The sequence below is a fragment of the Ursus americanus genome, chromosome 21 (assembly GCF_024610735.1).
Source record: "Ursus americanus isolate L20-20 chromosome 21, mUrsAme1.1.p, whole genome shotgun sequence".
Lineage (NCBI taxonomy): Eukaryota > Metazoa > Chordata > Mammalia > Carnivora > Ursidae > Ursus > Ursus americanus.
In genome coordinates this window covers 3,933,160-3,960,974 of record NC_142147.1, presented here as the reverse complement: position 1 = coordinate 3,960,974, position 27,815 = coordinate 3,933,160, and the positions used below count along the sequence as shown (strand labels likewise).

At 53.0% G+C, this 27,815-nt stretch overlaps 1 protein-coding gene across 2 annotated transcripts; it reads right to left on the bottom strand.

The window, feature by feature from the left end:
• Positions 1–60: 60 nt before the first annotated feature.
• On the bottom strand, positions 61–27,809 carry ZDHHC7 (zDHHC palmitoyltransferase 7). 2 transcript variants are annotated; one of them, XR_006775438.2, is made up of 9 exons: positions 27,564–27,809; positions 15,548–15,633; positions 12,151–12,482; positions 4,542–4,666; positions 4,124–4,220; positions 3,592–3,673; positions 2,696–2,826; positions 1,617–2,014; positions 61–638 (listed from the first exon to the last, which is right to left on the bottom strand). XR_006775438.2 is itself a non-coding variant. In XM_045772800.2 (8 exons), the coding sequence occupies exons 3-8, from the start codon at positions 12,463–12,465 to the stop codon at positions 1,838–1,840; spliced, it is 927 nt and encodes a 308-aa protein (XP_045628756.1). In that variant the 5' UTR covers positions 12,466–12,482; positions 15,548–15,633; positions 27,564–27,809; the 3' UTR covers positions 61–1,837. The 2 variants fall into 2 exon arrangements, 1 of the variants encoding a protein (XP_045628756.1); XM_045772800.2 differs by having other exon boundaries at positions 61–2,014.
• Between the last annotated feature and the right edge of the window lie 6 nt (positions 27,810–27,815).

Genomic DNA, 27,815 nt, shown 5'->3' with positions numbered 1-27,815 from the left:
CCCCGAAGAGGTGAAAGTCAAGGACACTTGATGTGCACACACTTGCCAAGTCTCACGGGATTCAACCACTTCGACCATGTTTTTATTGATAAACAGGTATACATATTAAAAGCCTCACACTGAAGCCGAATACACGTCCACCCCAGACAACAGATGTGCAAATGAATATGCCCCACGACCTTGGGATGCGTGTTGTGTCCGGCCCCCTCGGGCCTGTCCCTCTGGCGGGGACGCGGCCCCTCCCCCGCGGCTCACACCTGTGTGCAGAGACTCGGTCCATTTCCGAGACCTCTTCCAGCTGTGCTCGCCGGGCGACAGCTGTGTCTCAGGTAGGTCCCCCTGTGGATCTGCGTCAGCAGCAGCAGAAGCCCTGATTAGGAGAGGACACGGAGTAATTCCAAACAGAAACAGAACAGTTCACAGATGAACGGAAAGGCGTCAAAGCCAGGGAGGAAAGACCAACTCTTCTCAGCGTGCAGGCAGGCTTGCGGGAGAGCCTCGGACTGGGCCACGGATCGCTTCCTCACGAGTCCCGCAGAACAGGGACAGACAGGCAAGTTTAAGGCGAGTCCCCGGGGAGGGGAGCTGTTTGCTTTCTGGTAGCATTGTAGCTCTGCACCGAACGTCCTGTTTCATCGCTTGTGACGTGGGTAGAGAAACAAACATAAATGATACAAAAAATAAAGCTGTTGCCATCCTGAGTACTCTCTGCGAGTGAGTGAGGCTCGGAGTCCAGCACCTGTCTGTCTCTGCGAGTCACTGCGGCCACGCTCCCCCTCCACGCCCGCCACCGACATCAAGTGCAGAGTATGAGGCCCCAGGAGCCTTCCCTGTTCTCGTACTGAAGTGCTGTCCATACACTGCTGAGTTGGCTGGACAAAACCACGTCCATTCCCAGGCCCTCACGCACCCAAGATCTTTAAAATAAAGTTAAAACGGGAGGGCAGCGAAGGACCACACAGGAGTGATTGTTCTTTGGATCAAGATATTCTCCAAAAATGCAATACATTCATAGTAAACCCCACAGGACGAGGGTCCCATGGCAGCTCTCCCCTCTTCCCTGAAACGTCGGTTTCTAAAAGATAGCTCGTGGGCTGCACGCAGCTATTACCTGTTATGTCACCTAGACAACACTGCCGACTTTAAAGCACAACGCACGCGCACGTACACACGCGCATACGCACAGACACACACAGAAACACACACGCGCAGACTTGCTGAAAGGGTCCAAGCACGCCTCTTCCAGGGCAGTGGGAGTGAACCTAAAGCCACCTTCACTGTTCAGTGCTCAGATCTTTTGCAAATTCAGTGCAAAGTGTCAGAGCTCATTGAGACCAAAATGCATTTCTATGTAAACGCCCCTTCTTGCTCGAGGGAGTGCACTAATGAAGCCCAGGGTCAACAGGAATTCCCTGAAACCATTAGTTGGAGAATTCTTATTCACTGGATTGACTTTTTTTTTTTCTTCATGATTGAAAAAAGCAGCTTGCTGCACAGGATTTTAATCACCCATGTAATATCCCACACAACTTCTTAGAAAACGCAAAGAGTTCTTAACAAAAATCCTAACTGTGCAGGAAGATAATGACATTTGGCTTCTTCCCGTGGCCACGTACCTCTCATTAGTTGTACAGGTGGAAACTGGCCAGAGCGTCATCCATCACTGGTTTGGAAAATCTGCAATCTGTGACTATAAATATAGAAAACTCTGCTTGCTGCAAGCAGCTGGTCTGTGTAGGTTCCGTCTGCCCTAATGGTCACAGGTGAGCTGCTGATACCCTTTCAGACCCAAATAAATAACTTAAAGTCTGTTGACAAGTCCCGGCACGACGAGGCCTCACACAGAGAACTCTGGGCCCCCTTTCCTGGGTCTGGTCTGCAGCCGCCCAAACCGGAAACCAACAAAGGGGTTCATCCAGAGGAGTGAGGGGGGCCCCCCGAAGACAGACCGCATGCCCTCCCATCGCAGCCTCCGCTCCCACGTCGGCTTCTCACTCTTCAGCCTCTCGATCTCCTGGAAGCAGAGAGGATCGCAGGTGGGCAGCAGTCCCCGGAGAACCCCCACCACACGCAGGTCGGGCCCCGTGCTCACAGCACAGGAGCCAGCACCAGAGTTTGGAATCCGGTTCCACGTGACAGCCAGATGCTCTGGCGACGTGTGGGCCCTCGGTGGTCAACAGCGCAGACCCTCCTTGCTGTGCCAGCCCCCACGGCCTCCCAAGCACATGCGGGCTGCAGCCACCGGCCAAACCAACAGCCGGCCAGTGGCCACCCGCACACAGCCCGGGCAGCCACGGCAGTAGCGGGAAGGGGCCAGTCCTCTGGGTCGGGCCACCACCCTTTTTCTCAGTTGTTACAAATATTTATCAGTGCCTGCTCTAGACCTACAGTTCAAAGGCATGAAGGCAACTCGTTCTCGGCACCACCTCACTGAGCTGCTCCGGGGGGCTGGGTCTCCTAGAAACTGGGCATCGGCCTGGCCCTATCTGCCCAGATGTGCTGACTCTCACATCAGACTGAGGCTTGAGTTTGCACCGCACATAAAGACAGGAAGGACAAACACAGATAATCGGCTGAAGCCTATCGAGACTGCCCTATCGATCTCCCCGTTCGTACGCCCGCATCTGCTGTCGACCCTGGGACTGCCCACTTCCTCAAGCCAAGTCAAGCAGGCCCGCCAGAGAAGGAAGCGTACCGTTTCGTCGTTGCATATGGAGTGGATCTGGGTGCCAAACATAACTGCAGTGAAAGTGAAAAACAGAAGACTCTCAAGGCACAGGAAGATCAACAGGATTACAGTCACGGGAGGTGAGAAGTCACTGCATTCTGCGAACAAGAGAAAGTGGGCTATGAGTGGGCCCTAGAGCACCACGAACACCCCAAAGCACAGGAGAGCGTGGTGTTTGGCTCACAGAAGAACCCTCGTGGTGCCCTCCCCGGAGCCAGCCCCAGCGCACCGCTGTGCTCGTTTGTCAATGGGCACATTCATTGTTCACCACGGGGTGGAGGCGGTCAGCCCTCTGGGGCACAAATGCACTCCGCCAGCTGTTGCTCGGCAGCTTCCACATCACCCGAGGTTTCCGCGATAGCCGTCCCTGTGTCAACTGTGCACTGACCTTCACGGGAAGCTAGGCGAGAGGACAGCCCCGCGTCCCCACCCTGCAAGCAGCACCTCGCTTGGCCACTCCTCACGGGCCCCGGGGTGGCGCATCTGGCCGACCTGCCATCCCGCCGAGGGAGGGCCGATCAGTGCCCACCTGACTGCACCTGCTGCAGTTCGCTCCGATCCAGGAACGCAAGGCCCACACCGAGCAATTCCCAGCTCATTAACCAGAAAATAAACGCGAGGTTTGGCGGAACGACACTCATTTCCAGGCCGTCTTAAACTCTGCACAACTGCTTTGCAGGAACTATGACGTGACTAAGGAGGGGCTGTGTACATGGTTTGAGTACGCTAGTGACACAACAGCCAGAAACCCATCTTCTTCACAAACGAGATTTAGGAATTGATTGGAACATCGGTTCTTTTGGCTTTTCCCATTTTGCCCAACAGCATGCGCTTGTGGGAAGAGGACACGCAGTGTGACTCACCAGTCCACTGCCCTCGGACACAGGAAACGAACTGGAGTCCACAGAGAATCAGAGCGTGGACTGAGGACAGAGCTATGTACATCTGGAACAAGACAGAAGCTGATTAGCACGTGGGGAGCAATCATGTATTTCTAGGAGCAAAGGCCACGTCCGCGTGTTTACTCTCCCATTTCTTTCATCAGTAAGTTAACGCGGAGAGGGATCCATCGGAGCAGCGGACAGCTGCCGCCCGAGCTCCCGCAACACGCAGCAGGGAAGGGAGTCCTAACGCATTTCGACAAGACCCTATTAGCGACTGTGACTCAAGGTATCTAAGAGAGAACGAAACCGCATAAAACACCTAAAACAGTCACACAAGCAACACACATTTACTGCCTCCTGCCAAGGACAGCACATACTATCATTCCAATCCCGAAGAAAAGGTTGGAGAGAAACTGGTCTGATGCGAGAATACATTCACGTGCTCCAGGCAAGATTCCAGTTAAAGAACTCAACACTCAGTGTAAGTCACCACGCAACTACTTTTACTCACAGTGAAGAGCACAAAAAATCTCTGATTCTTTTCTCCTACACAGTTGTTCACCCACGGGCAGTGATGATCCATTTTCCGAATACACCTTTTGCAAATACTGAAAAGGAGAAGTTTGGTTTTCAGTATTCCATGCTCTGAGAACACGCAACCCCAGGCCTCCGAGAAGGGCCTTCTATTCTAGGGAGGGGGCTGTGTCCCTGCAGCGGCGGGCACCTAGGCTGCTCTGGGCAGGGCTGTGTCCCTGCGGCGGCAGGCACCTAGGCTGCTCTGGGCAGGGCCGTGTCCCTGCGGCGGCGGGCGCCAGGGCCGCTCTGGGCAGGGCCGTGTCCCTGCGGCGGCGGGCGCCAGGGCTGCTCTGGGCAGGGCCGTGTCCATGCGGCGGCGGGCGCCAGGGCTGCTCTGGGCAGGGCTATGGTACCTGCAGTGGTGGGCGCGCTCGGGCTTGATGCAGCAGCACTTGGGGCACTTGTAGATCACCTCTCCAGGCTTTAGCTGCAAGCTCTCCATGTGCTCTTTAGTAGCGTTTCCTTTGGGCACCGCCCCCTGCAGTTTAGTAAGAATGTGTTTGGATGGAGAGAAAGAACGGTTAAAAAAAAAAAAAAGTAGGATCAGTTTAGATTTGATACACTGTAAAAGAATCTGTAATGCTGTGGTTGCCACTTAAAGTACATTAATACGAGAAAACGGGCGCCTAGGTGGCTCCGTCGGTTAAGCATCTGACTCTCGACGTCAGCTCAGGTCTTGATTTCAGGGTTGTGAGTTCAAGCCCCTTATGGGCTCCCCACTGGGCGTGCAGCCTACTTAAAAACCAAAAGACAAAAATGAAAAATAACTGTGTAACTCAGACACGATCAGAAGTTTTACTTTCCATGAAAAGTAGCACATTATACCTTATCCTTCATAAACTGGTCAGTCACCTGAATTCTTTCTAGCTTAACGCAGGACACCCCAGAGGCAAGGTTTGTCTGCCAAGTCATTCCAGCTCAAGGGCAGCTGACCGTCCCTGAAGGGCAGAATGTTCTGTCGACACCACTCCCGTGTCACCCCACTCTAATGGGCAGGGCTTCATGATAAGTGTGGCCCACACGGCCTTCCTATCAGCGGCCGTAGGGCAACACTGAACAGAGCGATAACAAGAAGGACTTTATCTGTGTTTGCAGAGTTGTGCAAGCACCTGTCTGCACCTCATCAGGAGTGAGCACACACACACACACACCCGGAAAGTGCGGCCCTCAGCACCTGACCCGATCGGGGGGGGGTGCAGGAGGAGCGTCAGGGAGGCGATGCTGCACTGGCTGGTGTCCTACATGCCGGCCAAGGTGGAGAAATACGCGTCCATGAAACGCGCGCTGAGGCAAGAGGTGGAGCGCCGGTGGCCAGGAGCCCTCCGGAGAGCCGGTGTGCGGAGGCCAGGAGCTGGCAAGGCCTGTGCAGTGGGCAGGGAGGGCCTTGTTCTTTGGGCAGTGGAGCTGCTCCGCGAACAACACGTCTGTGGGACGTGACTCCGGGAGCCACAGCGGGGCGCACCGACGAAGGTGACCCACTGGGGTGGGGGACGTTCTACACGAGGTGGGAATGAGACCTCACCTCCCGTTGGTTAGCGCCACGGAGCCTGCACATGGAGCAGAAATGCACGTTGGGCAGAGCAGCCCAGGGCTGAAGAGGGAGTACAAGCCCAAGGAGACTCAAGGTGGGAGTGAACAGTGGTGGGGACGGTGAGGGACTCCTCAAAGCCCGGATGCCCAGGCTGGCGCCAGGGCTGGAGATCTGAACCTGTGTGACGTGAGGGCCAACATCCACACTTGACAAGCTCAGCAGTGAGTGTGCTGGGCCTGGAGACTGGGGATCACTGGCTCCAAGGCCCCCAGCAAGCCAGACCTAGAGCCCTGTGAGCCAGCAAGAGGCAAGGCCTCCAGGAGGCGCCTGGCCACCCGAGGACAGGAGGCGTGGCTTCTAGCCCTCGCTCCACCACAGTGTATTTCCCTCCACGCAGGTACCTGTCCCTTCACCGTCCTAACACGGGGAAGCTATTCCAGTCAAGATCCTAGCATTTCCTAATACTCCAATTGTCTCCTTAGAGAAGCTTAAATAGTTAAGGGTTTAAAATGTTTTGGGTTTGAAAATTTAAACCAGAATGTTAGGCAAAACATTTTACTTAATTGACCTACCACAATTTGGAGTCTTTAATCAAGTTTCCTCCATTGATCCAGGAGTCTTAAAGATACAATGGTTTTATAAATCCTGTAACGTTGTACACGTTCCTGGTGACGGTTCAACAGTATACGTTTCCGTAATAGGAGGAAACGGACCAGATTTTACAAGTCCACACACCTGAATGTTTATGTACTCTTCCACAGTCCTATGATCTACTCCAGTGCCCTCTGGAAAGCAGAACAGGCCAACAACTGCACATCCTTCCCAGGGCATCCCTCAGACTGTCTCCTGATGCCAGAGCAGGTGGGGCCTGACGGCTGGAGGCTCACGCGTGGTGGCTTGGGCATCTTCTGGACCCTGCTCGGAGGCCTTCTGGGTTGCTGCTCAGAAACCTGGGCAGGCAGCAGAGCTCCTCAGGGCCTCCAGATGACCCAGCTGAGGCCCTGCAGCTGGGGACCAGCACTCGGATTCTGGGTCTCTCTCACTGTGCTTTCATAGAGCAGACAGCAAGCAGAAGGACGGGTGCCGTCCCCCGAATCAGCACCGAGGGTCACGCGGGTCACGCCCAGGGGAGGGCCCGTTTTTGCTCGCACCAGTGGGGCCACTCTTCTCGCCATCCAAAGAGCCCCGGAGAGCGGAGACACGGTCGTCAGGCTCACGTTCCTACTCCGACCACCGTGAGGGGGTGCGTCCTCTAAAACCCATCTGCACGTTTCACCCCAGCTCCCTAGGCCACTGCCGCGCCTCTGGGTGCCCCACTCCCCGAACAGCATTTTGCTCTACTGCCGCCTCTTCCAGCGCCCTGTCCCCTGCGCCCACCTACATCCACCTCTCATCCACTACAGGGAAGGAACCAGATGCCCGCCCTTGGGGACAGGGCTCCCAGCCAAGGCCTATGTCCAGGGAGATTACGCTTTGCAATGTACTCCCCCCCCCCCCGTATCTTTCCATCTTGTCTCCCCGACTCCCTGTCATGCATTCTGAATCCCCAGGACCTACACCAGGGCCAGCTGAGCACGGGGCTGTCCCCGAGACCTATAGACTCATTTACAAATGCCCAGGGGACAGGCAGCGTGTGACAACAGGCACAGGGGTGTAAGCTGAAAACTCCAGAGTGCAACGAAAGCTCTAAGACAAAGGCCTGTGTTTCTTCCACTAAAACATCCCAAGTGTCACAGAGACTGAGACGTAAGGCACATGTCAGCCAGTATCAGAGCGCAGGCCTTACTGGAGCCCTGCTCCCAGCGAGGAGGAGCAGGCAGACCGAGACCCCGAGGTTGCTGGCATGGCCACACACACACTGAGGGGCGGCCCGGCCGCTCCGCGGGAGCCGCTGCACGCGCAGCTAGGCTTTCCCAAAGAAGAGCCCTTCCTCTTTCAACGTCCATGCAAATACTTAAACAAATCAACTTAGAATGTGTGCAATTTACTTCCAGATGCTCTGGGGAGGGGAAGAGAGAGAGCAGGGAGGGTATCACTGACCAAGAGGGGATAACGGGGTTCCCGCTCGACTTCTGTGTTGGAAACGGCCTATAGGAAGTTAACAAAAAGGCAGGGACTTTGGTGACAGGCGAACCTTGTTCAAAGCCTGACTCTGTTCCCTGTGCAGCCAAGGGGTCTTGTTTTCTGGTGTGGACTGACCACCCACCTCTGCGAGCTGCTGGCGGAGTACCGGAGGGGCGCCCTCCGTCGCTGGGCACCTGGCAGATGCTGGCTCAGAAGGTGGACATTCGTGAACACAGACCGGGGTCGAGGACAGCGGGCTCTAAGTTATGGGTGGTCTTTCTCAATTTTAAGTCCTCAGTGTGTTCATGAATGTTAAGATTGGTGAAAGTCTCACCTTCCCATAGTAAGACCCATCACCTCTCAAGGACCCATCTTCCTTCCTGCTCCTCAGAGCCAGGGCCTGTTCTCAAGTAACAACGTGAACCAAAGCCAGCCCTGGCACGGATCAGCTGGTCCTGCTCCCTCGTAAAATGCCATGCGGTCCCTGTGGGGTCTGTGCCCTGCCCTGACGTGGCATCTCGGTTCTAGTTCAGCCCAGACTGGACCCTGGGACGGTAAAGTGGTGACCTGCAAAGACAGCAGACTCCCCATGCTGAGGGACAAGGAGTGGACATGTGACTCTGCTGGGCTGTGCACTCTCTCCTTCAGAAATGTGGATTTGGCCCTTAGTGATTCCAATCCGATCTGGTCTGTGGGGCTACCCTTCCTCACCAGACAGCAGGGAGAGACAGATGCCTGAAGGACAGAGGAAGTGCAAGGAGCCTGTCCCGCTCTCCCGTTGGTCCGCCCTGACAACAGCCCCCACAACCCTGTTCCACGGCCTGTCAGGGGCCAGGTGTGTCCTTGCCCTTGGGCTCCTCAGGCTCCCTGGATGTCCCCAGTTTTACTGACACTCAGTCCAGTGGTGTCTGTAGCTTGCCAGCAGAGTCCTGACCTGTGGCACGGCTGAAACAGTGACATCAAAGGAACAAAGGACTTGAATAGACACCAAATGGCCAATAAGCTCATGAAAAGATGCTCCAACATCATCGGTCATTAGGGAAACGCAGATCAAGATCACAGTGAGACACCGCCTTGCACGCATCAGAGCTGCAGTCGTCCGAAAGATGGACAAGCTGAGGACGTGGGTAAGCCAGGCACCTCACACGCTGCTGCTGGGGACGTGTTTGCGTGGTGGACAGCAGCCGGGGAGCCCTTCCAGCAGTTAAACACAGAGTTACCGTGGGATCTGGCAGTCCCACTCCTAGGCATCTACCCGAGCAACATGGAACAGACACGGGCACGCGGAGGCTCATGGCAGCGTTGTCCCTAACAGCCAGAACATGCAACATGGAACAGACACGGGCACGCGGAGGCTCATGGCAGAGTTGTCCCTAAGAGCCAGAAAATGCAACACGGAACAGACACGGGCACGCAGAGGCTCATGGCAGAGTTGTCCCTAAGAGCCAGAAAATGCAACACGGAACAGACACGGGCACGCGGAGGCTCATGGCAGCGTTGTCCCTAAGAGCCAGAAAATGCAACACGGAACAGACACGGGCACGCGAAGGCTCATGGCAGAGTTGTCCCTAAGAGCCAGAAAATGCAACACGGAACAGACACGGGCACGCGAAGGCTCATGGCAGCGTTGTCCCTAAGAGCCAGAAAATGCAACAAGGAACAGACACGGGCACGCGAAGGCTCATGGCAGCATTGTCCCTAACAGCCAGAAAATGCAACACGGAACAGACACGGGCACGCGAAGGCTCATGGCAGCGTTGTCCCTAACAGCCAGAAAATGCAACACGGAACAGACACGGGCACGCGAAGGCTCATGGCAGCGTTGTCCCTAACAGCCAGAAAATGCAACACGGAACAGACACGGGCACGCGAAGGCTCATGGCAGCGTTGTCCCTAACAGCCAGAAAATGCAACACGGAACAGACACGGGCACGCGAAGGCTCATGGCAGCGTTATCCCTAACAGCCAGAAAATGGAAGCAATGCAAATGTCCATCGACTGATCACGCCTAGGAACAAAATGTGGAGTATCCATACACTCGAACATCCTTTTGCCGTAAAAAGGAATAAAGTTCTGATACGTACTACAGTGTGGATGGTCCAGACATAAAAAGCCCCATATGAGAGGATTCCATTTAGACGAAGTATCCAGAACAGACCTGTCTGTAGACAGAAAGCAGGCTGGGGAGATGAGGGGACTGGGCAGTGATGGCTAAGGGGTGCAGGGCTTCTCTTCGGGGTGATGAAAATGCCCCAAAATTGACTGTGGTGGTGGATGCCCAACTTGGAATACATAAAACCCACTTAACTGCACTCTAAAAGCGTAAGTTTTGTGGTGTATGAATTCAATTTGAATTCAAACGCTGATCTCCAAGACCCCAAACTCTTCTTCGACCTTGGAACTCCCTCCCGACACTTTGTCCAGTGTTTTCTGTAGCGACCCAGCAAGGAGAATGAACGTGCTCACAAGGGAAAGCGCCGTGTCATGCACGCACCTTCTCCCCACCCCTGCGCCTCCCCAGCTCTTGGGCCTTCCTCTAAGCGTTAGACCTCTTCCTGCAGAAGGAGGGGGTTTGGGACAGGAGTTGGACTGCAGGGGTTACAAGCAGGGTTTCACTCCCAGAGGGAGGCTTGGAAACGAGGAGAGGGCCTCTGAGAAGTCTCTGAGGGGACATCAGATTGGGCTGTGGTCAGAGATTGCACAATCTTTGTGAGGTGAGGCTACTTTGCCGCCAGCAGACCTTGTGTCTCGGTCTGTCCCACGGCGCTGCTCCCTGCTGCCCACTGGCTGGGTCACTAGTACCATCTTCTGCCCAAGATCCCCACTAGGTAAGGGACAGAGTGAATAGCGTAGGAAGAGCCCCTGTGACAGGAATTCAGATAGCAAAAGTCAGATAAATGTGCGCATAAACCACATTCTGTGGACCGATATCAGTTCATCCTCAGACTCCCAACCTTATTTATAAAAAAAATCTGTACCAACAAGGTATTAACTTTTTGGTATGTTCTTCAGAGAAGGCTACCAACAGACACGAACTGGGTAGACGATAATTCACCACTCAGGAGCCCCCTGTACCAGTAGCTGGAAACCGCGGTTTTAATGCTGTGGAAAGCAGCTCCACAGGGACCACCTGGAGGTGCCGCCTGTCACTCGGCTCCACTGACGGCGGGCACCTCTCCCCAGGGCCCTCGGCATCTCCTCCAGGCTCTCCAGCGAGCCTGGAATCCGCCGTCTAGGAGTGACTCCTGGCTGAGCTCTGCCTACCCCGAGGAGATCTCAAGCCTCAGAGAAAGAGCCTTAAACCCAACACAGAGGTTCTGAATCCAGTGGCCTTCAGACGTCAGGGAGCAAGGGCAGTTCACAGTGATAGGTCTGGCCCCTCCTTACTTTCACGGAATCTGATCCCAAAAGGAGGCCAGTACACGGCCCTTGTTTTGCGGACAACACACCTAAGGCGCTCTCTCCCGGTGTGCAGAGCCTGCCCGCTGTGGTCACTCCCCCCTCCCCCAGTCCCGACCCACCCCTGCTGCGGCCAGTCCGGTCATTAGGGAGTCCCTCCTCCGCTCCCACACGGGCTGGACCTTGACCCTCCAGCAGCTACAAGGAGACGCTGGCCTCAGACTTTGGCTGACACAGAACAATCGGAGAATTGTAAAGCTACAGAGAACTTCAGATTAGTTAAGTGGTGAAATCTAGAACCCATATCTCTGGCTGTCAGTCTGTTCTTTAGAGGAACACAGTATCTAAACCAGGAGGAATTTATAAATCATCTGGTTACAATCTCTCCATCCGTACACACCGCCCAACGGGATATTTTCTGTTTGTGCACGGTGATATCATTTGTGTTCGAGCACAGTTTATTCTCCAGTTAGACATGAAGAATGTGGGGTCCCTGGGTGGCTCAGTCGGTTGAATGTCAGACTCTTGGTTTCAGTTCAGGTCAGGATCTCAGGGTCATGAGATTGAGCCTCGCATGGGCTCCATGCTCAGTGGGAAGTCAGAGATTCTCTCCCTCTGCCTCTCCCCCTACTTGTGCATGGGCCCTCTCTCTTGCTTGCTCTCTCTCTCTTTCTCAAATAAATCTTAAAAAAAATAACCATGAAAAATGTGGGACGCCTTTCTGGCTGAGACAGTGGAGTAGTGACCCTTGATCTTGGGTCGTGAGTTCAAGCCCAATGTTGGGCACAGAGATTACTTTCAATAAATAAATAAACTTAAAAAAAAAAGATGACATGAAAAATGCCACAAGCCTGTACCGAGGAATTAATAAAAGCCTGAGGCCACAGGGGCAGGAGGCCCTTCGCCACAGGGTCTGTGGCACCACGTGACCAGACACGAGGAGAAGTGCGGGGCGACGGGGTACTCACGGGGTCGGTGAGCATGGTTCTCAGGTGGGATGACAGGGCCAGCACCGCTAGGCAGTTAAACAGGACTCCATTGACCACGGAGTACCAGAAGTCTTTGGAAGGCAGCAGCATGACGAATGTTACCACAAAGTCTGCATAGACGACCAGGAGCCACGTCATGATGGCACAGATCATGCCACAGCCGTCGCGGATGAACCAGACCCTGTCTGCCACGTCGGCCTCCGAGGAAGAGGAGGACGAAGAGTCGTAACTGTCATTTTCAGCCAGGAGAGGATGATGTTCGACATCCCGGAGCCGGTGTCCTGATGACGGCATGATTTCCCCGGCGCACCCTAGAGGGGAACAGACAGGGCCAATGAGGCTTGGGGGACACGTGCACGCTTGTTCTCATGCCATCTGAAACCTGATGGGTTCCTCTGCTCTTGGCTGTCTAAATACATACAGCAGAAAAGAAGACAACAAGATCTGAACTTCACATCTTCCACCTTAGTGACTAGTCAACAGCCTAGGACACTATCAGCCCCACCATGTGGGTGATGCCGAGACGCAGGCACACAGTCACCTACAGCCAGCCACGGAAGCAAAGACAATGGAAGGAACAGGCCAGATGCAGACTCCCAGCCCTGGGGGAGATGAAGCCAGTGGCACTGTGGCCGCCATCCTCGCCACCCAGCCTTCTCTGCTTCATGTGTGTGGAGCCCTGGCCCCCGAGCCCCCCCATGCCATGCTCTGCTGGCGCATGGACCCTGGAGCTCCGAGCTCCTGTCCGCCTCCCCCCACTGCTGGGCTGCGCGCCCCCACCGTGCCCGCTGTAGCGCCGGGGCCGTGGCTTATGGTGCGCTCCCCCTCGGCTCTGCTCTGTTTCTGGAATGCCTTCCTCTGCTTTCATCGCTTACAAGTTTTCTTCACTTGCTCAGCCATTCCTTCATCTCTCCTTCCCACACCTTTCCTGTACCTCCTACGGTACCTGATATCTGAGCGCACACAGGGGCTGAAGGACTCACGAGAAACTTTTCCTGGGCTGCTTTTGACTGCTGCTTTAATGCAGACCCTTCTGTTACCAGCGTGTGACCTACGAGTAGCTGGATCATAAGGCGGGGGACGTGAGGAGTCCGTTCATCAGACCTGGAGGAGCTCGTACGAGGGACAGAGACGCACCGACAGCATTTATCAAACGGCCCGAGTACTTCCTCGGCACCAGAGCTCCAGCGAGCGCCCTCTGTGTGAGAGCCTGGCCTGCCGCCGTGGAGCGGGAGCGGGAGCGAGGAGGATGCCCCGGGGCTGCCACAAGCCCTCCCTGCACCTGTTTTCCAGTGTGGGCTCGGCTTCTTTTTCATCCCACGCAACTGGAGCACAGCGATGACAACAACGAACACACAAACCTGTGGACGGAGGTCACGTGGCAAAACATTTGCAGAATTCCCTCTCAACGTACTAATCCTCACTGGTACAAGACAGACCTGAAACGGCTTCCCAGCCAGTAAAATAACCCTGCTCTTAGGTCTGACAAAAATAGCTTAAGGTTTTGTAAGTGAAACAGAAGAAACTCAAGATAAAAAGAACGTGGAAGGGTCACCGGCAGCCGTCCTTCCGGCTGGCATCTGCCGAGGCCCCCACCGTCCGTCCCGGCTCATCTGCCGCCTTCCCCCGCAAGCACTGTGACGGTCTCCTCCTTCCACATAAGCCCTCCACGCCCCACAGGGCCTGACTTACTCTCTCGCAAGCAAGCCATCCTCAAAGGTTCTTCTTCCTCTGAAGAGCACACTCTGCAGAGGGTTTCTGAACACCAGACATGACTACCTGAAGAGGACAGCAGACCCCGGCTCTACCCACACCCCGGTCCAGCCCCATCTGTCAGGGGCCGAGGCAGTGCCGGGAAGTTTCCTGCCCTGGAACTCCCAGGCCCCGCTCCTCAGTGCTGCCTGCAGCGTGCAGACAGACCCCTTTCTACCTTAAGAGAGTCTGCGTGTCTCACCTCCTGACTGACTCACACGGAGGGTCTGGTCTTCTCTCCCTGTGGTCCCTTTCGGGGTGTGCACGCCGTTGGGCCCCCAGCAAGTGCATGTTTGTTATCAGAAACAACAACAAGAAACGGGTCCCCTTCTTAGATTGAAGTAGTTTCCTAGTGATTTCCATATGAGGGTCTTCGTGAACCCTAACTATACATCTACCAGCACCGAAGCTGGAAAATTACCGCTCCAGCGGGACACTGCACGTAACAAGTGGGCGCCTGCTTGCTGGGCAGTAAGACAAGAAGCTATAGACTAGTTTTCTGTCCGAGCCTGTCTGTACAGTCTCAGTTCCATCCAGAAAGCAAGACCTGCCAAGTCCTCTAGAGGCACGCACAGTGAGCAGAGAACCAGTTCAGCCCAGCCTTCCCGGGGGGGAGATGCTGGTGACACCCCCCCCCCCCCCCCGCAGAGAGCAGGGTGTAGCCCTGTCGTGCACGCCCCTACCCAGGCTGCAGACGACAGGTCTACTCCTGCAGGAAGAGAACCACAAACACCCCGGCACTGGGCGTGGCAGGAGAGTCCTCCACAAGCTTAGGAGGGTGTGGATGCATGATGTCCGTGTGCACACGTTACAAAGCCGAATTTGTACAACCCACCAGAAGGCAATGGGAAAATCATCTGATACCCGAAAGTCACTGTATTTTCAAGGAAACAGTCAATGAACACAGCAGGGTACGGCGATGGATTCAGTCTGCAGCCCCCTGCGCGGGCATTCTGCTGAGTCACCGTGTTTATCCTTCATGAACGCAACAGGAAGGGCGGGGAGGAAATGAAGCAGCAGCCCCTTGGCACGGAACCGTCTGTGCGTGCTGGCAACAGCAGAGCAGGCCGCACGGCCATTTGCGACGTGACACTAAGAGTACAAGTCGCTGCGGTCAGGGTGCGTCTCTGTCCACACTCGGTGCCACACTGCCATCGATCTCCTTCTGAGACCATTTCTGAGAGAAATCAGAAAGCACCACGCATCGACCGACACGCAAGCAGATGGGGCATCAGCATTTTTTGACTTTAATGGCTGATTTAATGGGATTCTGTCCACACTCCCAAACCTAAACTTAGTTTATGCTCACGTTAGAGAAAGCCCAGTTTCCCAGAACATGGCGAACACCACAGGGCATTGCCACGACTTGAGGGGATGGCCACGAGCTGCACTTTCCACTAACTGTCACTTGGCACGCACCTCATCCTGTAGTACCGCTGATAACTTAGAAATTCACTCCACGGAAATCCCTCCAGCGGCACGTGCTACCCTCAGGGCAGGTGGCGAGCCAACCAAAGCTGGCAGGTAGACCTTCTATAGCACCCATGCTGCCCTTTCCACACACGCGGTCGGCGTCCGTGGCAGACAGGAAGCCGCGACGAGACACCTGCAGTCACTCGCTTACCTCACAAACGATCTTGAAACATTACTCGAACATCTTGCGCCTTTTCTTCAGGATCTTAAGGTGCATAGTGTCCTATGTGACGGGATCTGAAAGGTAACAAACTCTAATTAATTCGAAAAGTGACTTATTCAATGACAAAAGTAAGTAACATTTCATAGGAAAGGATTAATTTGCAGAGGAGATATAACCAGCGTAACATTTTACACGTGAGGTTGTCATTCAGAACTATCCTTAACCATGAAATCATTACTCCTCGGTGTTTTCATTACTAGTAAACTATGAAATGACTGACAAGCCTGAAAATGAAATCATTTACTTGACATCTGCCCATCTTACCCTCCTGCTATCTGAGCCCTGGCACTAAATACAAGTCCAGAAGCCAAAATCTCTTGAGAAAGATCCCCAGGGATCATCCAAACCAAACCTGACCAGCCTGTATTTCAAGTCAACAAGTGTTTTAGCAGCCACAGCAAAAGACTTCCAGGGAAAATGGGAGAGCGTGAGGCCACGAGGAGAGCGGCGCTGGACGGGACGCCAGGCCCGCTGTGGGAGTGAGTAAGGCACAGGAAGGCAAACGGGGACCGAGTAAGGCCATCTACCGAAGGAAGAAACCCCCAGTTTGCATCTCCTTCCTGGCTCCCCCCGGATCACTGGCAGGCGGCGACCAGACACGGCCTCTCCAGAAGCACGCATCTGGCCTGAGAGAAAAGGCTTAAAGATACCAAGATGGGGGGGGACCCCCAACATAGCTAGTCTTTATTTCCACCACAAATATTTTCGCGAGGTTTTTTTAAGCTGTCCATTTATCTCCAGTCTTACTGAAATCTAACTAACGTGCAACACTGTGTGTGTTCAGGGTGGACAGCAGAATGCTCGCCCTGACATGTAGGTCAGAGATCTTGAAGCAAGCCCCAAATCGGTCTCCTGAGAGACAGAGCCCCAGAAAGAGGGCAAAGAGGAATTCAGAACAAGCAAAACGCAGAGAGAAACCTTAAGAATTAAGACATCGTATCTGTGAAACAAAAGAGGAACATTCTGAGAACTTCGTAGTTACTGAAAAATAAAAATGAAAGAATTAAAATTAAAAAAAAAAAAAAGGACTGGATGAGAGATGAGGAACTCTCCCAAAAGGAGAATTAAGTGACAAAGACAGAGACCTCAGGAGAGAGCGTGAAATAAAACTAGCTGGCCCGATGTCCCCACGGCAGGAGGCCGGCAGAGCGCAGCGAAGCAGCAGGCCCTCCTGCCGCCAGCCTCGCTTCCCTCCTGGCTGCCCCCTCCATCCTTACTCCGTTTCCTTCCAAGAGATGATTTTTCTGCTTAAGCCAACCCTCCGTCGGGATCTATCTTTTGAAATCAAGACCCCTGATTAGGACAGCAGGAGGCTGGCGTGGAAGGGGGGCAGGAAGAGGTGCGGGGGAGGGGGGGCGGGTCAGCAGGTGGCAGGGTACTTTGCCCGAGGCCCCTAGTCTCTGCCCCCAGCCAGATGCTCTGGGCAGAGCGGAGGCCGCTCTCTGGCCCCGAGCTTGCCAGGCCCCCACCGCAGCCAGGCTGTGTCATCCCCTCTGCCCCACAGCCACTGCAGGATTCTGGAGCCGCTTCTCCCTAAGCACGTACCCGACGGCCTCCCCACCCGCCCTCCCACCACCACCCGTGGGTACAGTTCGGAGCCCCTTCTGAAAGTCCGAGGAACACGCGTGGCCACGACTCCACACTGCTGACACTAATGCAGGTGACTTTTTAAGGACAGTATTTACATAGTGACTCTGCTCTCGGGGTATCTCTGCAACAGCCGACAGTTATGAATACCTAATAATATTCCGACTGCTTTCAAACAAGCTCATGTTACTGTTTTAAAACAGAAGAGTCTCTGCAAGATGCAAGGCGGCTCATCACAGACCTCAGGTTTCCAGCAGAATCTCTACAACGAGACCAAATCGCCAACTGCTTTTATACATTTTAAAAAGTAACCAACACAGCAACCACTTTGAAAAGCGGCCTGGCACCTTCTCCAAGTTGAACACCCGCCCTGAGCCAACAATTCCACGTGCGGGTATTTACGCAGGAGAAATGATTCTGAACACAGAGCTGCCCGCAGCCACTTTACTCATAATGCTCCCCGAACCCGAAGCAGCCCACGCGTCCACCCCAGGAGACGCACGAGGGCACAGTGCGCAGCAGCAACGAGGAAGCAAAGTAACGAGACGTGCGACCCCACGATGACTCTCAAAGAGGTTATGTCATGTACATGGCACTTGAAACCAGGCAACATTAATTTATCCTGAAAGAACTCAGAACAGGGGTTTGAGCACTAGGAGAATGGCTGAGAAGAGCCCAAGGTAACTTTCTGAGGGGACAGGAATGCCCCATATCCTGACAGGGCCACTGGTGCCACCGCACACTCATCTGTCAAAACAAAAGTCAACGAGCTGTTTAAAAAAAAAAACCCAATCACCAGTACACTTAAAACTGTACATTTCGGGCGCCTGGGTAGCGCAGTCGTTAAAGCGTCTACCTTCGGCTCAGGGTGTGATCCCGGCGTTCTGGGATCGAGTCCCACATCGGGCTCCTCCCCTGGGAGCCTGCTTCTTCCTCTCCCACTCCCCCTGCTGTGTTCCCTCTCTCGCTGGCTGTCTCTGTCAAATAAATAAATAAAAACTTAAAAAAAAAAAAACTGTACATTTCATTGTACAGTAACAACAACAACAAAAATGAACAGGAGAAAGATAAGGAGCACAGGTACAGGTGCCGGGTGGGAAAGGTGAAGCGGAAGCCAAGCTCTAGCCAGATGCTTCCTCCAGAAACTGCTCTCAGGGACCGTGATGTCTCTGACTGACTTCTGTCCGTATCTTCAGACGAGGTTCTTAGCCTCTTCCCTCACTTTTTCCTTGGCTGTAAACAATGTATTCTCAAATACAAACTGAAAACAAATAAACAAAAGACATCAGTATTCTTTGGTGATCAGTCCCTAAAAAGAAGAATCAAGAGGGGTGCCTGGCTGGCTCAGTCAGTAGAGCGTGCAACTCATGATCTCAGGGTTGTGAGTTCAAGCCCAGGCTAAGTGTAGAGATTACGTAAAAATAAAATCTTAAAAAAAAAAAAAAAGAATCAAGATACAATTACTTTCGCTATTGCAATAAAAAGAATGTCTACCCTAGAGTCTGATATTCATGTTTATATTAAAATGCTGCTTAAACTCATTATGGCTTTACTATTCATACACCCACTGATGACCTATAAAAAGCAGGAATAAGCAACTCTCCGCTTCAGGCACAGAAGCAGCATATGAGGCAAACGCGAGCCATGAGATCTACTTAATTCAGACATGGAGGGGGGGAGCTCCAAGCACCATCCTCTCCACACCAGACCCCAGCATGTACAACCAAAGACAGGAGCTTTAGCCCCCAGGAGCTCACAAACCAGCAGAGGTGGGAATCAGGCCAGTGAATAATGTGCTAAGTGTTATCCCCGAATTAGGAGCAAAGTGTGATGAGGGAGAGAGATGACAACTTCTAATTCTATCTGGAGGAGCCAGAGAAAAGTGTCAATAAAGAAGCCAGTGTGGCGGGCCCTGACAACAGGCAAGGTACAGACAGGAGGTGAGAACAGCAGGAGGAGGCCCGGGTGGGAGCAGAACACATCGAGCTGAAGGGCCTCAAGCTCAGGGTGAAGGAGGATAGGGAAGGACAGAAGGGGAAGGGCGGACTGGGGCCACTCACAAAGTACTCAGAATGCCCAGCTAAGGAGTTTGGAAGTCTGGACTCATTCTGTTGGTACGGGAGGCACCAGACCTTTGGTAAATAGACAGATGTTTTAAAAAATAATTGGTGAGACCAAGGATGGAAGGAGGAAGCCGGCCAACTAGGAGGCCGCTGCCACCACCTAGAACAGAGAAGGCGCCGGCCGGGGCCAAGAGGGGAGCGACCACCTAGAACAGAGAAGGTGCCGGCCGGGGCCAAGAGGGGAGCGGGGCCTGCGGGGGACAGAGAGCCCTTACGGGAAGAAAAAGCACAGCAGGGACGCACAGCAAGGCGTGGCTGGGCCACAGCACAAGGAAGTGAAAGGACTCGGAAGCAATTCTGCCCTGCCTGCCTCTCCTGGAACATGGGAACCACAGACTCAGGGAGAGCCCCCGGAGACTGGGGTTCATGGAATTTAAGGTGCCTCTGGAATAAACTAGCAGACAATCATCTGCCCTCCCGCTACTCTGTCCTAGAGAGACCCAAGCACAGAGGGACAAAGTGGGAAGACACGTGACCACCCAAGGGGCCACAGCAATGTGGGGCTGGAGCTCTGACAAGAGTCCAAAGAGCCAGCAAGGGAGTGAGGGGGGCCTAAGAGCAGGGAGCTAAGAGCACGAAGGCTGGAGCAGTCAGTCCCCTCAAAGCAGGCGCCGGGAGAAGGTCAACAGGGACCTTTCCCTAGAAGGTTCGGTCAAGTGCCATGAGCTTGGGAGACTGGGTGGTGAGGAAATTAAAGCAGCACCTTTTCAAAGAGGCAGTTAAGTCCCGGACATAGGCGGCTAGAAGGCGAAGTCGAGGGAATCCAGCTTCTCAGCCTCTGCTCTCGTGTGTGACCTCACGTAGCGCTACGTGCGATCCTTAAGAAGTGCCGCTGACTCTGGGGTAACGAGGCTGTGTCGCCGCCCCCACCCCAAACAGTCGAAAACCACGTATAACTTCTGACTCCCCCAAATTTAACTCCTAATCGCCTACTGTTGACCTGAAGTCTTATGGTGACATAAATGACCACTGAATGCAATTTTTGTGTATGTATTTTGACAAAGCAAGAGAGGCAAAAGTGTTAAGTAAATCCTAAGAGAAAATACATTTACGTACTGTATTGTATTTATCAAAAAAAAATTCACATATAAGTAGCCTGTGCAGTCAAACCCATGTTGTTCAAGGGTCACCTGTACTTGGTCTCCCCATTTGCACACGGCTACCTCGGACCCACAGGGTTAAGTCCCCGCCAACCCCCCATCTCCACACAAATCCCACCATACTGCATCCTGCTTTGACCATGGCTAGCTTTTCAATGCCGAGGACAGCCCCCAAAGCGATTTAATGGAAACAGACCGAAGACTATCTGTGCGGCGAGGCCAATTAAGCCAGCGGTCTAGGGAAGCAGCAGCTAAGAGGCCCCGCCATGCTTGCTCCTGCTTCCTTTTTCTTTCTCATCCTGTACTTATTTGAACTCTTCCTGCAACTACAAAGATAATTTAGGCTCACTGCAATTTTCTGTTTTTGAAGAATGAGTATCCAAGTCTGCAGACTCAGGGGGATGACCCTTCTTCCAGAGATGGAGGAAGCAACAGCGGGGCGGGTGGGGCGTGTCTACAGGGAACCATGGAGATGGACTGAAGCTAAAGCCGTTCATACTCTGTAACACCATTTCCTGAGCAAGGAGTCAGGAGTGGGTTGGGCGCAGTGCAAGTGCAGGAAGCATCTGAGATTGGAGAAGGGATGCTGCGGGGAGGACAGCCCAGGAAGCTGTGGGCCCAGGCAGCGCGGCAGACCCCTAGTTTCTAACAACGTGATGGGAGTGGCTCACCCTGCTGTCCAGAAGTCCGGCTCGGCACCCAAAGGCTGACGGGGCTGGAGCGTAGCCAAGATGACAGGACAGAAAACCAGCGTGTCAAAGGCAGACTGGAACTGAAATGAGTCACCGGGGAGTGAAGGGTGAAGGGCAGAAGCCTGACAAGCCAGGTGACCCGAAAAGTCCAAGAGCTAGAGTTCCTGGTGAGACTAAGAACCTGGTGGGGAGGAAGTGACAAGGTAGCCAGGTCGGACTGAGGCTGGGTCAGCAGGGCAGCGGTAAGAACTCAGTGGAGGCACCACCCAGGGTAACAGTAAGATCCGGCGGATCGCAACCTGGAAGGGAACTGAAGGGGAGTGAAGGGGAGTCTGGCACGCCTGTCCTGGGGGCGTCAACCTTCAGCCTGGATGCTAAGTGAGCCGGGACCGAGTGGGAAGACTGCAAACTAGCTGAACTTGCCGAGAGAATGGAGCATTCAGATAATCTGCTACAGTGTATTTATGGCAATTACATTCTCAAATGTTCTTTCCGCCAGTTTGCAATCATGAAAGATTTAGCTTGCGCTTTCAAACCCTACCAGTAATGTATGCTGTATGAAACCACTATCTTCTCAAATTACTGAATCTGAAGAACAGAATATTAACCTTAAAGGAAAAAAACCAACAGAATATTAAGCTAACTAAAGCCAAGTCTCAATAACATGCAGGCACATTACCCATACTGTGAACAGTAAACTTATTTAAGGTTTCTAGAAAGGTCTTGCACACTAAAATAAGGAAGACTGGCAAATGGAGGAGCGCACCCATGAGGGGTGATGGGACTTTGAATGGAGTCAATCTCGTGAACGGGGTGGGGGGGGGGCAGCGCAGCACTTGGTCTTCTTTCTTCCCCACTGGCCACACTTCGGTATCTCACTGGGTCCTTTGTAGACACTCGGTGTTGGCAGTGCCCAGGCTCAACCCTGGCTTTTCCCTTTACCTACGTGCTCTCTCTAAATGATCTTATGGGCTTTCGGGCCCACTGTCACTGCTGAAAACACACATATCCAGGAAGCTCCCAAACCAACCGTGCGTCACTGAGTATATCCAGCTGGCTCCTCAGCAACTCCCTTTACCCCCTAGACCCTTACGACCTTCCCGGCTCCACGGGGGCACCTCCAGCTAGGGGTCAAGGTCAAAACACAGGAGTCACCCTTCATTGAACTTTCCCCCACCTCCCCACACTGAACCCTTCAGCAAGTCCTGTGGGCTGTCCCTCCAAAACCACCGCCAATCTGACCTCCTCCCCCTCCCACCCAGCCAAACCAAGGCCCATGAGCCTGGCCCTGGCCAGTCTGCAGGGCGCCTCCTACGCATGCTCCATTTCTGCTCTCACTGCTGCCCTCACCCCACAATCCCCACCCATTCAGCCCCGAATAAGTTTTCACAGATAGAAATCAGATCACGTTCCTCCCTTACTGAAAACCACCTAGTGAGTGCCTCTGCACTTACAATAAAATCCAAAGGCCTCCCTGTGGTCTGAAGCCCTACCTGACCCACAGCGTGCTGACCTCACTTCTTAACCCTCCCCACCTCCCTGGCTGTCTGGCTGCTCTCTCGTCACCTCCACACAACGTTCCCGCCGTGTCCCGGCACACCCCCAGGACACTCCACCCTCCGCACCCATCTGTGGAATGAGTGAGAGGACCAGGGAGTGTGCCTGAGGAAGCCCACATGAACAGGAAGGGGATCAAGTGGGATCTGGCACGGCGGCTGAGGTCAGAGTCTGGGAGCCTTGGGGAAAAGCAGTCCGGGAGAAATGTGGAAGGGGGTTAGGGGAGAGAGGGAGAAGGGGAGGAAGAGAGAAACCCACCTGCAGGGGTTTTCTGGGGGGAGTCTCCATTTCTGGGGTGTCACCCTGAGTGTGCAGGCTCGATGAGGTGGTCTCAAGGGCATGCTCACCCATATGCCAGAGTTCTCACTGTTATCCCTATCCTGGGGCCACAGCCTGACTCTGAGAGTCACACGAAGCAGCTCTTTTTAAAAATCCCAGGAAGGTAAATGAACCCTGAGGAATTCTAAATCCAGAAATAAAAAGAACACCAGAGTTCCAAACCTTTCTAGGTGTCCTGTCCCAGGGACCAGCTGAACCTCCATCAGGCTGGTGAATCCCAGCCTCTTTCCAGATGCTCCTAAATAGGGTTTCCTTCTTTAAAATGAAACTTTCATAACATCAGACTCAACCAAATCCAAAACACTACGAACATCTGACGTGCTACTAATACAGCGGGCTAGCTGTCAGATGCAGATCAATGACAACCAAGGATTCCGTAAAGGCAAGACCAAGTCCCACTACCTGTCTCCCGGCGCCGGGGGCTTCACGGGCATCAGTACGTCGGAGCCAGCTGCAGCCCGAAAAGCAAGGCGCTAGTATCGGCTCATCTTAGACACGAGGAGATGAAGCCTTCGAGCGGCAGGACCTTGCCCAAGCTCACGGCCAGTAAAGAGTGGACGCAGGACTGTCTTGACTCCAAAGCCCCTGTTCTTCCATTAAAATACACCGCCTCCCAGGGCAGTTGGTTTTAGAAAATGCATTCTGTAATTAATACATCGAATTAGGGACTATGGAACTCTGAGAATTCAAAACATTTCAATGAAGAAATGATACTGTAAAAGCCTGTCTCGAGAGACACTGGAAGCTTCTCTATCCTGACTACTCCCTGCTTACTGCGTGCTGCAAATAAACTGCACCCTCTCCTAGAAAGGCACCCTTTCCAAAGCACCCGCGACACAGGGAGCTGGCCTCTCCCACGTTCTGAGAGCACTCCTCAGGCAACCAGTATTCATTAAGTACCTTTCACCCCCTGGACACACAGCCCCTCACCCCTTCCTACCTGCACAAGGACACCCCCTGCTCAGGGCTCTGCCCCCTCCCTTCTCACCTTTCCCACAACCAAGTTTAGGCACCCTCACCTCTGGCAGGTACGTCTGCAGAATCCTAATATCAAGGTCTCCAGGGCTACCCACGCTCCGTGTAGCCCCAAATCACAGTGCGGGTCACAAAGGCAGTCCGGTCCAAAACCTGTGAGCCCTGCCCGCAGCATTCGAGGCTCCACTGAATCTGGCTCCCCTATCTTTTCCAGCTCAGTGCTGGCACTCTCTTCCACAGGGCGCTCATGCTGCTCCCCTCGCCACGCCCTTTCACCCCTCTGTGTTCTGCTCCTGCTCTTTCCTCCAAGTAGAGGGCTCTCACTCTCTGCCCAGCTAAATTATCCATTAATCAAGCAGCCCCCACTACATACAAGGCATCGTCAGATGACTTAAGTGTTCTCAAAACTGAAGATGCTGTACCAACGTAGAGCATTCTCTTGGGCCCACATGGAGTCTGCATTTTTTTAGACAATAGGGTTCTAATAAGGCTCTACAAGAATGGAATAAAACTCAGCAGTAAGGAGAGCCACGAATAGCAAGACGAAAACATGTTTGTACACAGAGGCAAATGTTTGTACATACAGTGAATGGGAAGAAATTAAAGAGGCAAAAGTGAGAGGAAATGCCTAAATGCTCGTCCCATGACAGGCAGGGCAAAGTACAGACACAGAGTTCACCGGAAGATGGGAGTCTCTCTTCCTCGGAGGCAGAGGAAAGAAAAAGCCTGATGGATATTGAGAAAGATTTTTAGCCAGAAAAGACTCAAGGTTGAGAGAATTCTCCCAGTAGCCTCTGTCTCCTCCATGTTCTAGACGGTAGTCATTTGTCAGTGGTAAAACAAAAGAGTGTATTTTTAAGTAGAAAGGTACCATGAAAGAAGGAATGATGCTGTGTAATAAAAAATATATATATAACCTTGACCAAAAGAGGTTTGGCCTTTGGCCTTGGCTGACAATCCGCTTCAGGGTGGGAGCCAGCCACACCAGAAGACCAACAGTGGGACTCAGAGGGGGGCTTTGGGTCACACAGTATCAGCATGGTCCATTAATGAATCAGTTACGCTTATGAAATGGAACCCCAATGACGACTCTGAACACCGAGGCTCCTGTGAGTTTCCCTGGTTGGCAGTACCCTGTGCACACCGTCTCATATCGATGCTAGGAATATAACACATTCTGAGTCCACAGAGAGAGGACAACAGAAGCTTCACCTCTGCTCCTTCCTCAGACTCTGTGCTAGAAGCCTCTTCACTTGGCTGATTTTAATCTTTATCCTTTACCTGTAATAAACCACAACCGTGAGCATAACAGCTTTCAGTGAGTTGAGTCCTTCTAAATAATCATCAAACCTGATGGTGGTTTTGAGAACCCCAAAACTTGCAGCTGATGTCAGAAGTGAGGGTGGTCTTGCCTCACTGCTCCCTCTAAACTCTGGAGGTGACTCTCACAGTTGGCCTGAACACTTAGATGCTACAGCTGAAGGGTCACACAGCAAGTTGTCAATACCGACCCTGGACACCGGCTTTGGGGCCAAAAAGGGATGTAATGAGTGTTTAGACCTTATGCTCTGCTCTAGTGTTTAACTTTGTTTTTTTAACAGAATAAGCAGGATTACTTTTATAATTAAAACATTATTTTTAAGAAACATAATCCCAAAAAGCTGCTTTAGGAAAATTACCTTGCAGAGCTGCCCGACATGAAGTGGAGCAGGGCAGCTCTCAAATCATCAGGAAAACTACTTCCCAATTCATCCCAAACATTAAGTTCCTATGTAAACTTATTTCTAGTCCCATTTCTCAAATTAACGAAAACTGTATTATTTATACCACTAAAGAATCCTAAGAGTTTCAGTAGGTATGTAGAAGTCAATCCATACTTTTGACTTAATCAAGACTAAGTTCCTTTTAGTACTTTCGGTCTCACTGAGACGGCCACTCTGTTCATACTAATGCTTGGCCTTTCTAGAAGATTTCTGCTTTTATAGCAGCAGAGCTGTAACAGTCCAATTTGCACACTGTAATCTGAGGCAGGCTCTGAGCCATTAGTAGTGAAATACTTCTTCTTTTTTTTAAGATTTTATTTATTTATTTGACAGAGATAGAGATAGCCAGCGAGAGAGGGAACACAAGCGGGGGAGTGGGAGAGGAAGAAGCAGGCTCCCAGCGGAGAAGCCTGATGTGGGGCTCGATCCCATAACGCCGGGATCACGCCCTGAGCTGAAAGCAGACGCTTAATGACTGCGCTACCCAGGCGCCCCAGTAGTGAAATACTTCTGCACTCACTTTACCCTCTTTGCTTTGAGCTGAGACATCTGCATAAAAAGTTCCCATGGTTGTTTAATGAATTCTTGAGGAAACCACCTTTCAAGATAGTCTTGTTCTCCTCCCTTTCTCAACTCAAAAGCAAGGTGAACCCACCAGTCTAACTCCCCAAAATACACAACCCAAGTAACTTCAATAACTCGAACCCTTCTATCTTCCAGGATGTTCAAGAAATATAATTTAACATTTCTGTTCCATCCCATTTTTTTTTTCAAATATCCCAAGAGCCTTTCACGTTAACCAAGTTCTGACCTCCTAACAGAGTTAACAAGGTGACTTTTTTAAAGCTGGCTTTAGGTAAGTACAAGTTGTAAAACAAGGTCAAAAAGATTAAACTTGTCATCTGTGAGGTGAAGTGTTTAGGAAGAAATAGCTACTGACCCAGATTTCTAGACCATCTGAGATAGGAAGAGTAAAACAGATAAATACACGTGTAGTAAGTACATACACCACGCAGACTCACTGCACAAATGGTCAGTAAAAAAGGCTACAAGCCAGCTACCTAAACACTCCTATTTAACTACCATCATAAAATAGTTATTTACAAGCTAATGAAGTTTGTCCATCACAGCAAAGAGACTTAGTTCCAGCAGCAATGACTCCTCGGGAGAGATGAACCTTGGCTGCAGCAAGAAGAGATGCAGACGTTGCCCTGACGGCTGACCTGATTGTCCGAGATGCCCTGTCCTGCAACCCCCACCCCACCCCAGAAAGGCCACTGACGAGGGAAGGGAAGATAACCAGGTAGATGGGCAAAGAATAGAATAGTTCAAACTTTTTAAAAGGAAGGGAAGAACAGGAGCATTCGAGAAGCCACGGGCGATGTTCAAGAAAGCCCATCGTAATACATGCCTATAAACCACTCTTTACAGCTTACAGTAGGGTTTTATAGTCACTCTCTCTTTTGGCCCTAAGAACAACCCCGTTGTTAGTTTACTAGAGGGAGAAACCGCGGCCCGGAGAGCTGGGTGTCATGCCCAAGGTCAGGCAAAAACCTGGGGCTGCAATTCGGGCCGATTCCGAGAGATCAACGAAGGAGTGACAAGGAGACACCTGGAAGGGAAGTCGAGCGCAGGCACAGAGGTGGCACAGAGGTGCCCCCGAGGAGCTCGGGAAGGTCGCAGGTGCGCGGCGGGTGGAGGAGAGGCGCAGGGGGCCGAGGGAAGGGCAGCCGGGGACCGGGAGTGGCCGGGGTCCGGAGCGTGAGCAGCCTGCCCGGCTCCAGCCCAGCCCAACCGGCCGCACTCACCCGAGGCCCGGGCGGGGTCGCCCGGCGCTGCGGCTCCTCCCGGCCCGCGGCGGCGGCGACTGCAACGGCCGAGGCAGGGACGCATCATGCGGCCGCGCTCATGGCCGGGCCGGAGCGGGCCCCGCGGCTCGGTTCGGGTGGGTGCCGCCGGGCCGGTCGGAGAGAGGTTGCAGCCGAGCACACACGAGGGCGCGGAGCCCAGCCTGGAGAGCCCGGCGGCGCGAACCCCGGAAGTGAACCCCACAAGGTCAG